At 31.6% G+C, this 15,703-nt stretch overlaps 1 protein-coding gene across 1 annotated transcript; it reads left to right on the plus strand.

The window, feature by feature from the left end:
* The first annotated feature begins 1,295 nt into the window (after positions 1 to 1,295).
* On the plus strand, positions 1,296 to 4,593 carry LOC105347692 (cytochrome P450 7A1). The gene is made up of 4 exons (XM_034449719.2): positions 1,296 to 1,576; positions 1,967 to 2,892; positions 3,015 to 3,193; positions 3,323 to 4,593. The coding sequence occupies exons 1-4, from the start codon at positions 1,497 to 1,499 to the stop codon at positions 3,608 to 3,610; spliced, it is 1,473 nt and encodes a 490-aa protein (XP_034305610.2). The 5' UTR covers positions 1,296 to 1,496; the 3' UTR covers positions 3,611 to 4,593.
* The last annotated feature ends 11,110 nt before the right edge of the window (positions 4,594 to 15,703 follow it).

Below are 15,703 nucleotides of genomic sequence, written 5' to 3' on the forward strand. Positions count from 1 at the left end.
GATTAGATACAAAAAATGAACAGATGTTCTGCAATCTGAAAAAATTACGAAAGATACTTTTGATAAATTTCTCGTGACTTTTAAATTTCACAAAAAATAAATTGATCTGAAACAAATCGTTTTGAAAGAAGTTTCAAATAAATAGCTCAAGCATCTAGTAATTATTTATATTTATATAATAAATATTGCCGGGTTTTGATATTCGTACAGTTCAAAATATCAAACGAAAAATATTTTCTGGCGTTTAAACATTTAAAAAAAAAATCTCCAAATTTACATTTTATAAAAAAGGTAAAAAAAAAAATACAAATCAAATTTAAATCAAAATCTTAACAAATGCAGTGATTTCATTGCCTTCGAATCCTTACCAAGGAAAAAAAATGTTGATAGCTCAGATTGATACACAAAGCATATCCTTGCGGAGATAGAGACCCCACTGCGAATACACATATACATGAAATACACACTAGAGTAGCTACAACAATAAAGTGACAACCCTTGTGGATCGGAGAGAGCTAGATAAGAACCGCCCACCAATGGGAGGAGCTTATACTTCGTGAAAAAATATAAAATGAAACACGCGATTGGGAAGTCTCATACTTGGCTTTTGAGACAGTAAGTTTCACCTCTCTAGAGAAAAAAATAACAAAACTTACAGTCTTTTTAGAACATGTGGACTTTATTTTATAGTTTTGAGTGTCTATCCGATATCAAAATGGACTTTAATTTATTCGTTTGGGAGTATAACGGTAGCTCGGTTGTAGACCGGCTTTTTACGGCGCTTGACAACACGTGTTAAGTCGTGTTACTTTCATTTTGTGCGGAACTGTGCTCTTCCGATTTCTTCCCTCTCGAGAGTTATTTTAAATCAGCTGATTATTTTTTTCATTCATCCTGTCTTGTATGCGTGAGATAGCGACAGGGTTCATTGTGTCAACAGTTCCGCGTGCTTCGACTGGCTCAAAATTTTATTTCCGGGGTTGACTTTGGAAAATACTATTAAACAAAAATCGAGAATTTTCAATAGCACAGTTTCGATATTTAGGGCTATGAGTAATATTTGAAAATATGCAATTCGCGTCTATTCTTAGGGCAATACAAAAGTCCACATGTCTAAGCCTTATCGATATATAATCCTGTAAAACGATTTGTGCATAGTTTAAAGGATCAATTGCAAGATTAATTAATCGTTTAGCACAGGCATTGCCTAAAGTTTAAATATAGAGTTCTTGTAACCATGTGATAAAGCAATGATATGATTTTAATACTAATGTTGATTTTTTGTTGTGTTTCAGGTATTTAACGAATTGACGTTTACCGAAAAGGTTGTGATACTACAGGTTGTACTGCAAGTTGTAAACAACAGTACCTCTGCATAACATAAAAGGACAACACAAGGAAATCAACAGCAAAACTTTCAGAGTTTTTATTCTAAAAAGGATATTTACTTTACAAGAACTTTGAAACAGTTCAACAAGGAAAAAGAATCCAAAAAAATGATTCCAGTTAGCGTTTATATTGGAGCCCTCGTTGTGGTCCTAATAGCAGCTTATTTCAAATTTCTATTCAGAATACGGTAAGGGTCTTTTTCTTATGTCTTGCAATTGGAATTGTAACTTTAAAATCTTTTTTACTGTTAACATACTTAGATTAGATGAATACCACGTGTTTAATTGCTTTTGAGTACCAGACAGGAAGACATTTTGCTGGATATTCATATCGTGTCATTGGCTAGGTCCTTCATAATTTATCAAAGATTTATGATTTCAAAATGCTGTCATTTCAACAAAGACCAGTTTTCGCTTTTTATAAGAGATAAATCAAGCCCGAAACAGATAGCTGACGTTGTGTATTTTAATCAGTGGCATTACAACAGCATGGCTAAACATCTTCTGCATAAATTTTCTGTGTTGTAAAACTGAAATAAATGATGACTAATTCATATTTCTTTCTCTTTGTATTACAGGAAGGATTCCGAGCCCCCAATTCCAAAAGGTCATTTTATATGGGGAAATGGCGAACAGTTTCATAAAAACGCCGTGCAATTCCTCCACAACACACAGAAAAAGTTAGGGGACATTTTTACAATTCGACTTTTTCATCAGCATTTGACAGTTCTTATGGACCCCCACGCATACGACAGAATGGTCAGGGAAAAGAATTTTGATTTCGATGCAATCCAGCGACAGGTTAACCACAATGTTTTCAGCTTCGCTCTCACAGATGCCCGCAAAATGATCAAAGAAGCCGGCAAGACCGTGAAGGGGCCTTACCTCAACAAAGGGATGCATCAGTATGCCACATACCTCAACGAAGCTTACGTCGACGTCAACGCAAGAACCGAAATGGATCCCGTAAAGAGTGACTGGCATACTGATGGACTTAGATCATTCAATGCTAAAACCCTTTTCTCAGCTTTATTTTTCACAATTTTTGGAAAAACGGAACAGGGAACGACATTTGAGCCCAATACAGTTTTCAAGCACTTCGACGCTTTCCACAAATACTTCAACTACCTCTGGCTGGGAATGCCCGTGAACATGTTCCCCGAGGCTCTGAAATCCTTGAAGTTTCTCTGCGCTCAGCCCTGCTCACAAGACTTACTGAAGAGAGAAGATCTGTCCGAATACATCCGATTTTCCATGAACTTCATGTTGGAGAATGGACAAACTGAGCAGGACATCATCGGCCACAATCTGGTGTACCTCCACGTCAACTACAACACCTTCAGGATGGCTTTCTGGGCTATCTACAAATTGATGGAGCACCCGGAAGCATTGGAAGCTCTCAGGGCTGAAGTACAAGATATCGTAGATAAAAGAGAGGACTCTGAAAACGAAAACGGAGAAATAGAACTATCCTTGGAAGATGTGGATCGCCTTCCTATTCTTGGTAAGCAATCACCATGAGTTTACTATTGCTAGACATATTCTGTATTTTTTGGAATCAAAAATTGATTGAGAAGATTTGTTCCGGGAACTGTTACTTATGATATTTATTATTTTACATTACAGACAGCATCACTAAAGAAACTCTAAGAGTGTCTGGAGGAGTTTTCATGGTCAGATCTGTTGCTGAAGATACCGAATTTGAGACGGAGGAGGGCCGAAAATACAGTCTGAGAAAGGGAGACAAAGTTGCCATGTATCCACCAGCAATCCACAAGGACCCAGAAATCTTTGAAAACCCTGATGTAAGTGTGATATTAACTCTTCTTGTCATTAAAATACACTTACAAAAAAAAATCTTGATTCATGCAAATGAGAATGGTCGGAACATGAGTAATGCATATCTAATAAATCTCTCTTTTTGTCTCTTACAGGAATACAAATATGACAGGTTCGTTGATGCCACGTTCTACAAGAATGGGAAAGTTTTGAAGAACCCAATCTTGGCATTTGGTTCTCTATGTCCCGGCAAAAAATACGCCCTCTGCCAGGCAAAATGGTTTATGCTCTCCTTGGTGAACGCATTTGACTTTGAGCTTTGCGAAGGAGAGAAAACGGAATGTGATATCAACTATCATGGACATGAAATTTTACCACCAACCAATGATGTTCAAATTCGATACAGAATACGAGAGGGCCACAAGAAATTAATATTCGTTTAATGGACAATTGTTTCCTTAGTTCAGTGGTTGTGTTTAAATTATTTATTGACCAATTTGTGTATGAGAGAAGGATGAATGAAATGTAAGCGACAAGGTGAGTGAGTGGAAGAAAGAATCAGTGAATGAATAGACGAAGATAGTGTGTATTAAGGTTGTGACATATTTATTTGCCAGTTAAACTTACAGTTGTATCATGTATTTTCGTATTGCAGGTCCCAAATAATTTTGTATGAAAGTTTTAAGCGAGAATGAAAAAAAGAGGATCTCATTTGAATCATTCATTTTCTTCAACTGACAATTTTATTTTCACCTTCATGTTTTGTTTGCATGCGTTTGAGAGAGTAGGCATTTAAGCATAATCCCAAATTTCGATGTTTTACGGGTAAATGTGCAAATAAGGTCTTAGAGCAGACTGTTTACTACAAGGATTGAGAGCAGATAGATGGTGTAGTTTTTTGAATCTCCACAATGATAGAGAGTTCAATGAAGGAATCTCTGAAGTATTTTTTTTTATTGTCTCACGAACGTTACAGAACTCAAAGCAATTATTGTCCCTAATGTGAACGTGTAGTTCGTGTAACAATGATGATAATTGATTATTATAGATATGTCAATTTTTGCCAGTTAAAATGTTGATACATTTTTTGTGATGCCATTGCAGACACATTTGAATACTTTGCATCAACAAAGTCTTTATTTTTGTATTTCACAATCTGACCATTGAATAGTGATGGTGCCAGATTTGTTGTGTAAATTTTTATGTCATGCCACATTTTCAAACATGATCCTAGATCCTTTGTCATGTTTTCCACCATTTGTCTCCACATATATATAGCATTTGTAAAAATATCATTTATTTATTTTTTAAGTTATTGATAATTTATTTGAACGTCCAATTTGAAATATGTAAAATCCAAGGTGCTTATCAACCCGTTGCGGTTGTTACAATTTGTTATAAATAAAATATTGAAAATATTCAACAAGTCTTTATGTTGCATTTGAACATGCTGTATAGAAATAGACAGAACTTTACACTGAATAGACAATTTCAAGAGGAAATGTCTAGTACAAGGGAAATATTTGGAAACAAAATGAAAATGGTAACAAAATGAGAAAAAGAAGAAAAAAGATGTAAAATTAAAACCAGATGAACGAGTTCATAAAAAGGAATATAAACTATAAAAAAAATATCTTGAAAGTATAAAGACAAAATACAAAACTGAAACTTTTGCACAAAATATCATACATAAGGCTTAAAAAATAAATAAACAATTAAACCAAAAAAAAAAGACGAAGCAGAAGAAGAAATTTTTTTTTTTCGAATGGTTAAACTTCACTGCGTTAATTTAAAAAAAAAAGAATCGTGTTTTGTTTACGTTCAAGACGCTTTTGAACATATATATGTTGAGCATTTTTATAAATATTAAATGACCAACTTTCACACATGTAGCTCAATTTATATTAAAGATATGTTCCCCTTTAAAACTGTTTGACATTTTGTTTTGAATACAAGCTTACACGTATGATAGTTTACGTTTTGCAGCGTAACATTACACTATTTCTCGTTAATATGTCTATAAATAATACACATACTTACTATCACTTCATCGTTACTTGCATTTTTTTTCATTAAGTGAATAAAAAAAGTCGAGTTAAACAATCAGCTGGAAGAACGGCAACATTCGTATGTAAAATATTTAGATAAGATTTAACAATAACATTATGATAACATCATCATATCTAAAGTAAGTTTATGCTTTAGATGTATTTTACCAAGTAACCTTTCGCAATTTGCAAAGATTTTTAAAATTCTTATTTAACTCTTAATGGGGTGGGGGGGGGGGAGTGATATTTATCTATGGAAGATTAATTTCGATTACGTAAAAATAATGTTTATATCTTAAAAACTGTTTTAGTTAAAATGTACATCATATATATTTTTACCTAAATACATATTATTCTTATAGTGCAAAATTGTGTTTTAGACTAAAACACTAACGGATTGCATTCTGAATATAGTCAATTTTAAAGGCAAACTGAACAATGAAACCTATGAGAAATAAAAATGGTATTGGCAATCAGACAATTTTCCTTTAAAAATGTTTAAAAAATTCAGAGATTTCAAAAGAGCGACAGTTTAATTGTTCTGTGTAAATATGAATACAAAATAAAATAAGTTATCATGATATACACAGCTAATTCTGTATTGCAAATCGCTTTACATCCGTCAGAAATCATTTTAAACACCAATCAAAAATTATGTAAAAATTTCTCTAACATATTAACTAGTTTATTGCGTCCCAAATCGCACAAAAAATATTCTAAAAGTTTACATCACTGCATACTATTAGATACGTTTTTCTTTAAATGAAACAAAATCAATCTTTCTTTTTTAGTTATTTAATCTTTTACTAAGTCATTATATATAAAAATAAACACAAAAATGCATGTTATAAAAGCGACAGAGTGGGATATATTATGTTATTTGTTTACTCTGTTTCCAAAGTCAACTATTCACTATTGTTTATTAATTCATAGGCAACGTTACGGTAACTTTTCAAACGAACCGCAATCCGGGGCATTGTTTGACCAAAGTTCGTCTCAAGCTGTATAATAGTCGGACAGAATTTGGACCCGAATCTCTTGTTATGTCTTTCCTCATGAGAAAAATTCGTCTGGCGAAAAGGGCATAAACCCTGGACAGGTTCTTCGAGTCTTTGAATTTTCTTCGCAGGCAAATGTTACCAATCAATATTAATTAAAAGCAACGATAAGGATTTTCTTAAACAGACTGTTGTTAAAGAACGAAAGGTAGAAAAGGTGTGTCCGTTTTATCGTTCAGGTTAAAGGGGTTGTTTTTATCAAACCAAATTAAAAGATGTCCTTTTATAAAAAGGTACTGCACACAGAAAAGTTGTTCACATCGATTTTCATGATTCTCTTTTTTCAATCGAAGTCCGATTTATTGGAATTTATTTTATTTATGTTTTGTCCCAAAGAATTTCAATGTGTCTGCATTCCAAAATAACGATACGATCTAGCGAGATCAATCCTTTTTCGTGGTTAAGGTATTTCAAACATGGGAAGCATTTCTTGATACCCGATTCAACACACCGGTATGCTTTGGAGATAAATGCTGTAAGAGGTTGTAAAAAAGTGAGAACTTTAATTGTTTTTTGTTGACAAAACTGTCATTAGGATGAATAATTCTATCAATAGACCTTAGACACATTGTATTACAATTTCATTTAATTAGTAAAGGTGGAGATCGCCCATATTGAGATCCAGAAAAGCGTGTAATGAATTCTTGCTCACTACACATTCTTTTAATTGTCTTCAAGTTTTACTTTTTTGTATGTTTCTGCTTTCCCATAAGAACACAATTGGCTTTAAACTTTCAATTGTTTCTCTCTCTGCAAAATCTCCTGATTCCAATCATTTAAAGATCTTTGATAAATGACTGGAAACCTCTAGATATCCAAAGGAGATACGAAGTTGAAACCTTGTGAAATTCTAATCAAACTCTATATCTGTCTGAAAGAGACTTTGTACAAACACAACCTCTGGTCCATATACTTGCTTTTGACTGACTCCCGTTCTTCTAATTACATCTAATACGTTAAATAAGAGAAAATGGAAAACAGTCTGAGCTCGTATAGGGACCGAGGTTTAACCATCTGGACTGACGGGGGAAAAGAATACGAGAAAACTTGTTACGATATCGCTCCAAAGAATTAGCAGGTCTTTGACCAATTATCGGTGTAATTTCAGACACACAAGAAAAGTGAAATATTTGAAACCTTGACTTTTTTGCTTTCCCATTGAAGTTTTAAAGAAGAGGGCTTTAATTTTACACAAACACGAATGTTTAGGAGACATTTATGACGAAAATGGTTATAAGGAATTAGGAGACATGGATGTACTTAAGATGATATCTTTGAAAAATAACTTTCTGATTGATCTGATAATGTCATTCTCAAGTCTTAAGATAAATGTGCAAATTTTTGGGGGGAGAATTTTTTAAACCTACGAGAAATAATGCAATTCTGTTAAACACTAATATACATTTGCATTCAGCGAATAGTCTATGCACGTCGGTATTATAATAAGCATGTTAAAAAAAACTGTAGAGTAAAAACTAAGATAATATTATAAAATGAACTTTTGTCGTCTAGCTAATTAATTACGCTGTTCCAATGCATTCACTACTGCATGTCAGACAAAGGTTTATTACTGCATTTCTTAACAAGTGTCAGTTATTGAGTTGTCCTTTAAGGTCGGCTCAATTAAATGCCAATTAATTACTGAGCTAATAACTTTTTAAAACATATTTCCGTAGACTCCGCTAGACAAATTATAGTTTGGTAAAGAAAAGTCTGTTAATATGGAAAGATCGTTCAAAGTGAAGAGGAAGGACTGAGCCAGTGTCTTTGATCAAGTTTGGAATATTCATAGATCTGAGAAATATTACTTTTTTGTGATTCTTTTATGGGTGTTTTCACACGATGGAATTTAAGACATTCTAAACAGTGGGACTTTTCAAGGACTGGTGCCAAGAAAGATACGTCTCCAAAAGGATTTTAACAGACAGATTCTTCATAAATATCCAATAACTATATTAATTACCTATCAAGCCTGTGTTTTCAAAATATGAAGCTGTCGGTTTTTAATGGGTTTGCTAATCATGGTTTTTGACAAGGCAACCTGGCCAAATAAGAACGACAAAAAAATATAGATATATATTTGCCTACTTATGTTTCAGAAAGAGTTTGATAACACTTATTATTATAACAATGAAGGTGACTTGACGCATCAAATGTACTGTAAAAAAATACACAAAAGTACATTGATTATAATGATAACAGAAAGCCCATGATTGTGCTCACGTGGTGCTTTCTTCTCATCAATGTTTTTCTGAATCTGAAGTTTTATGAATTGAATTCAAAATTGTTGTTTATTTATGAATTGTATCTTTCGTTTTCTTTTGATCATTATGTTTTTCATTCAGACGCTAATTAAAGGATTGTTCAAGTTTTACTGATTATTGTTTTCATTTACATCAGCTGGTTTGTACGTTATCAAGTTAAAGATGTCAACAAACAGGTGAAAATGCACAGGAAAAATGTAGAGATTGCATAACATGATTCAAGGTAAAAGAAAAATGATTCAAAAACCGTTGTTCACCACAAAAATCTTCAAATAAGCCGATTCAGACGACATTGATTAGAAAACATCTTAAGAACGGCAGAAACATCTATGCTGTTAAGATATCTGATTTTATTTTTCTTAGAATGACAAATCATCAAATTTTGTCTTTATTCGAGAAGTCAAGTGGTTCTCGTCTCAAAATATTTGAACGATAGATAAAACACATTAATGTCTTGATCCGAATGAAATATTGTTTCTCATTTGGTCGCAGTTCACGTGTTTTGAAATGCATTAAATCAAATTACCGTAGCACGCGGATTAGAAAACGATATCATCTACAACTGTGCATTTTCAAACTGCTTTAGGATATAAATGGCTTGTTAACATTCATACAAATTTGCACACTGACGAAAAAATTTACTACAACATGCCTATTCTATTTTAATTCTATTTCAAAGATGTGTCCTTGTGATATGTTTTGGGGTTTTTAACTTGCGTCGGCAAGACACCTGCCAGACGGGTGAAATAAGTAGATCGCTATCACCAAACAATGGGGACAATATTTTACTTTTGACAATGCATCGAAAAAGGAACGTATATGCATAAGTGCACTTTTTCCAATTTTTCAAAGTAATGTTTATTTTTTCTGTCTTTTTAAATCTGTGTAATCACCATAAACTGCAGTTTTCGTTTGCTTAAAAAATTGCAGCTATGGCGTCAATATTCACGGTCATGCACTTTTTAATCAACGACAATGGAATAGCTACAGGATGTTTTTTTTAATGTTATGATGGCATTATTCAGAGAACATTCAACACGAAAGTTTAAATCACAACTGTAATTTCCACAAATCACTTTCATGCACTACGTCATGAGAGAATTTTAGCATACGCACGTGCATATCACTATAATATAACATGAAAATTTAAAAATTGAATTCCTTTTTTAACATGAATCTTAAAGTTAAATTTTTACTTCAGTTGTTCTTCATGGGGATTTTATTTTTGGTTCTACTAATGTTGATGTTTGAAAATTATAACATATACAATAAGTATCAAAATCATTTTGCATGATTTTCATATGATTTTTTTCCCTTTTAAATTCAAACACTTCAGCGTATGTAGGTGAAATTCACGTCAAGCAAAGATTCTTCTGAAGTTTACACCGTTGTTTTACTGCATTACGTTTTGCTTAATATATTATTTTTCAGTTTTTTTTAGATCTACAATTGGAACCAAACTATACGTATCAACAAGTTAGGTTGACTGACTAGCTAAAACTACAAGGGTTTATGATTTTGCAAAGGGTATAAAGAGCATAGTTTTTGGAATAAAAATCTGAAAATTATTTTCAAATAAGTAACGAAAGAATCACTGAATGCAACTTTTAACATTAACAAATCCTCCATATTAATTTGTGTCTGTTTTTGCCACTTAATCCAGAAAGTGTAAAACGTATATTATGTTTTAGGCTAGGTAGGTCACATGAACTTACTAAGCAAGATGATAATGATGTCTCAGCAAGACGGTTTCCACATCTGATGACCAACATGCAAAGTGATATCAAAATGGCATAACAAGGTATGAAGCCTTCTAATTATGGACACTTTAATTACCAATTTGAAGCACCTTACCAAATGATGTTAGTAACAACCATGAATATAATATAAGTTCCTTGGCCAAACCATATCAATTACTTTGGGTAATCAGTAATATGCAATAATGGGATGAAAACGTCGTGATTACTTAAAACAGCTATTTTATTACTGTCAGAGTTGTCCGGATGCCTACAATCCGGTTATCCAATACAAAAGTGTTGGTTGTAACAGTAACTCACTGCAAAATAAGCGGAAGATAAACGAAAACTTTCATTGGTAAATACTTCTAAATAGTTCCTTTCACTTTCTTTTTATGAATGCTTAAAATGCATTTTCTTTTTGGAAAATATTATTTCATTATAATAGTAATTGCATATGCATGCTCTAAGGTATGAAGAAATGCACCGAAAATATTTTTTTCAATGGGAAGTGTGCGTTTTCAACCAATCAATTTCTTCTATTCAACTAAAATTATTTTTAACTGAAATATTGTACTATATGTTTCATACACGGTGATTTGATGTCAAAACTTATTTAAATTATCCCACTAAATAACTTAAAGATCAAACAAAAATCACTTTAAAGCTGTCAAGTTCAACACCTGGCCAATAATGGTTAGAATTTGATTGGTTTGAAATTATTTTCTCTTATTTCATTTTATCCATTCCAGGCACTTATCACAAAATGTGTGACAATTCAGGGCAAATTTATGGTATTCTCGATGCGTTCTCTCTTTTGTATTTAATTAAAGGAAATATTTAAAAATTATGCAGGAAATATAGCATGCCTTAATTGCCCTTTGTACTTATGATGCCCCCCACTATACATACACATATACTTACATCAAATATCAAGTATTTCGAAAATACAAGTATAAAGACCTAGCTTTTATGCTATGGTTTCATTGACATTACATATAATTTATTTATATTCTTTTTATTTTCACTTGTTACTGAATTATAAAGTAGAATATGCTCTGCCAGTTCTATAATTTCAAATCATTATTAACTATATATATATATATATATATATATATATATATATATATATATATATATATATATATATATATATATATATATATATATATATATTTACAAATCAGTATTTTTTTTAATCAAACAAAAAAAATAAACCACAACACAATTCATTTGATTATATATACGTATAAAAAAATACATAGTCTTAATTTTTAAATTAATCATTTTTGCAAAAATTAACTTTGGATTACATCTTAAAGGGTATGGACGACTTTCCAACACAAACAAACTATTTTAATTTTAATGTTTACTTCTGAATATTAAACATGCAAACAACTTGAATATCATGTATAGAATAATTCATAATTATATCCACAACCTTACTCCTTGGAAAAAAGGCAATTAGTGTTGATTTAAAAAATAATTCAAGCAAATTGTCTACCACCTATTCTGTTCATTTCAAAGAAGACAGTTTTTTAAAAAGATGAATTCTACCTTCATTTTAGGGTATTTGAATAATTACATATACGCAGTTGAATGCCTAAAATGGGTGTCATAAATTTGTAATTAAGAGATAAAATTATGAATGAATTTTTATAAGGCTGCTTAATGATCCCAATTGCAACAAAACTTCTAATTATAAAAAAGAGTAATACTAAAACCTTTTTAGTTCTTCCCTATAAATATACCACCATTAAATATTATGTTATAATTAATCATGTGAAATGGTGTCGGTGTTTTCGCTTAAGATGAGAAATGCAAAAATGACTTCGAGACAGTGCTAGCGAGGTTCCCAGACTGTAGTAAAATGATAGTCATTGAAAGGTGAAAGCGCGATTTTCACATGAACAGGTAGAGATAGACACACAAAAATCACCTTAATGTTATGATTGGGAAATGTTCCTGATTCAAAAAAACGGAAAATAATAACCCTTTTGGATGGAAAACAGTTCTAATTCGTTGACAGCTCTTTCTAGGTTCGCCTTGTATACGGAGATATATTAGATGTACATCAAAGAGAGTGTTACCTGTTGTAAGTTACGCTCAATGATGACTACCTGTTGTCCATTATACGACGATGCTTGTTTTATTAGTTATTAAAGATATTAATTATATTGTCTCCTGTCCACAATCGCGTAAACTTTTAGTCAGACCTCCTGCAGATAAGAAACACACGGAAGCACACATCTCCTAATTTATTGTACACTTACTCATAGCTTTACACTTAACCTAAAACTAAATAAATAAACAACAAATTTGCAATTATCATATCTTTAAAAAAAACCAGTGATATTGGATTTTCACAAATAGATCATTTCGATTATTTATATTATATAAACTTACATTTATTTAATATTTTACCTTAAACTGTTGAAAATTTCTGGGCCCATATACCAGTGAGTAGGCGAAAACCTCATAAATTTTCACAATTTAAATTTAATAAACATTGTATGTCAAACATATATAATTCAGTCAAGATAGATTTTGACGCACATAGTACCATCCTTTATTTTATTTTTTTTAAATAAGTCCACATAAAAAATGTGTAAAGCTTTACTATTTAAAGAAAAGATAACAGACTGAGCAGCGGCAAGACAGGTGATCTTGTTACTGATTGTTTGACCATCATGTGTTATTTAATATCAAAACCACCTGCTTGCTTCAGTGAAAGTCTACCAAAGGAGAGGAGTGCTACAACTTTTCTGCATGCAGACAAAAATGAAATAGGACAAACAAAGAAACTAAATTGTCGCTAAGGCTAGACTTTTTACCTTCCTCAACTAAATTCAAATTTCTATAGTCAGAACTTTAATATCACTTAACGTTAATTGATTTCCCATTTTTTTATGTACAAAAAATTCAGTGTAAAGATTAACAACTTTTACTTTATTTATCTTGTCAGGTATTTATTCTTCCTTCACTGAACGCATGAAAGAAGAATTCAAGAAAAGAACAAGATTTCAATTTCTGTCAATTGTTGAGGTTTGAATGGCATTCATTTCGGCGGAGTCTTTTCTCAATAGTGGCACTATAATGAAAGTTCCAGATAGGCGTACCCTTAACCTCATATTATATTATAATCTTAATTGCAGTGATGTATATTTGCCGCCGGCACTATTAAGTCTCATGGTTTGATAGCCAATATCTGCTAGTTTTCTCTGATCCTTAAGTGAGCTTTTGAATACAAAAATCGGAAAACCTTTGTTCCTTTTCACAGCTCGCGGTATTAAAGAATTTCATTTTCATTGAGAGGTGCATTCAATACCTGCACAGGTTTCTCCTACTCGATAAAACCACTCCAGACACCTCTCTGCAACTAAAGAAACCCAGACCAAATACAGAGGGGTTTTTTTCAAGTTTCGTATATTTTTAAAAATTAAACACATTTTTATAGCTTTTTCAGCAGGAAAGTAGGGTTTATGAAAATAATTGATTATATCAAATCTCTCTCTCTCTTTCTCTCTCTTTCTCTCTCTCTCGCTGAGAGAAACTATTTCTCGAGAAGTATATTGCCAAGAATTTTTAAATTCTATTCGAAAGGAAAAAAAGAAGTTAAAAAAGGTATTTCATTTTTAGCACACAAGTCTTTTCTGATTTGTGTGGAAATTTTGCAAAGTACACAGCAGATTAGACATGACTCATAATAAATGTTAAAGAATAGGTTAAAAGAGAAAACCGATTTCTATTGCTATTTATGTTTCGATTCATGTTAATTATTTGTATAACAACTGTCTGATGGAAAATAAAATCGGTTAGCCTTCAAATGCCTCCTTCTAAATTCAAATAATATGCCGACGTGAAGACGGAAATAGAAAAGGGGAAATCTTCTCGACAAAGTTTGAAATGCATAATTATTCAAATATTTTTGCTTGTTTTATGAGATGTTTCCGTTCAATACATACTGATATACAGACAATAAAGACTGGCTATTCGATTCATCATCGTACCTACTTTTAAGAAATAAATATTGATTTGTGTTGTATCGTCAACAGCACTCAAGATATACAATTATAGCATTATTGTAGTTTTAAAAAAATGGATTGAAACGAAGATGTTATAAAATGTATCAATTAAACTCTGAGTTTTTACCCTGCTGTATTAAAATGTTTTAAATCCAAATCTAGAGCAAATACATGTAGTATGAAAAATTAATTTTCATTTTTTTTTTCATTTTTACATCAAGGACAACTTAAGGTGTCTTTGTTCTCGAATGTGACTTATACACGTAAATATGTGCATATGATAAAGTCCTTTTATTTTGATATTACATTGATATCATTCAGTAAATTCTATTAATAGTATAGTTACTCAAAGAAAAAGTTTCACGATTATTGGCAGGGTAATATTAAAACATAAATTCGTATTGTTTGTAATTATATTCAGAAGAAATCTATGATGATGAATATAACAATGCATATTTTGATTGAGGAATATGATAACTTTTTCTTCTTTAAATTTTCTTTTTCAGTTGAAACAATTGTCAAATATTTAGTCAAATGAAACTACCACAGACAGAGACTGTTACAGTTCGTGTCCTTTTTTACATCTTGCATATGCCTTTATACTATCTATCTTTGTCTAATTGAATTAATACTAATATCACATCCGTCAATTTTGTTTTCTAACCTTTTCGTCACAAAAAAAATCCAATACTTAGTAATGATTGTCAGCATATCAATTAAAATCAAATATAGTTAAATGAATGCGGAAAATGTTTCGGGCATGCATATAGGCAGTCCCTTGCACTTCAAATCATCATGAAGTTGGTATTGTCAAAGAAGAAACGTCAGACACACAGACAAACAAGGATGGGATTTAATCTAAGAGCAAGTTTTGAGTAGTTGTTTTGGTCATTTCCTGGCATTAAAAGACATTACGGGCAATATTTTTTTTTACTATTTTTAAAAATATATTAAAGGTTTTAAGTACTCTACAGCTAGCTTTTGCATTTAAATTATCAGTTTCCAATATCATTGGCGACAGAATTAATTGATGAGAAATCTTTATACCAAAGATATCTTTTTATGAAAGTTTTTCTTTTCAATGCAAAGGAAAACGAACCTCTAGATAATAAATTTTGGAGTAACAGACGGGGGAGATTTTTGCAGAACACATGGGTTTTGTTTAAATTTTATGTACCTTAGGTGTAATCTTAAAATGTTTATTTTTTTTTTGTGGATATTATTCTTCATAGCCATGTATTTAAGTTTGCAATGCTTCATGGTAAAGAATGACATAATACATGGCACTCTGTCTGTTTCGTATGTAAAGATAAGTATTTCCTACTGAAGTTGTTTTCATATACTAGTAATTAAATATACTTTTAAAATGTGTATCTAAGATATGAATTACAACGTTGCATGCATG

This window comes from Magallana gigas, chromosome 4, assembly GCF_963853765.1.
Source record: "Magallana gigas chromosome 4, xbMagGiga1.1, whole genome shotgun sequence".
NCBI classification, from domain to species: Eukaryota; Metazoa; Mollusca; class Bivalvia; order Ostreida; family Ostreidae; genus Magallana; species Magallana gigas.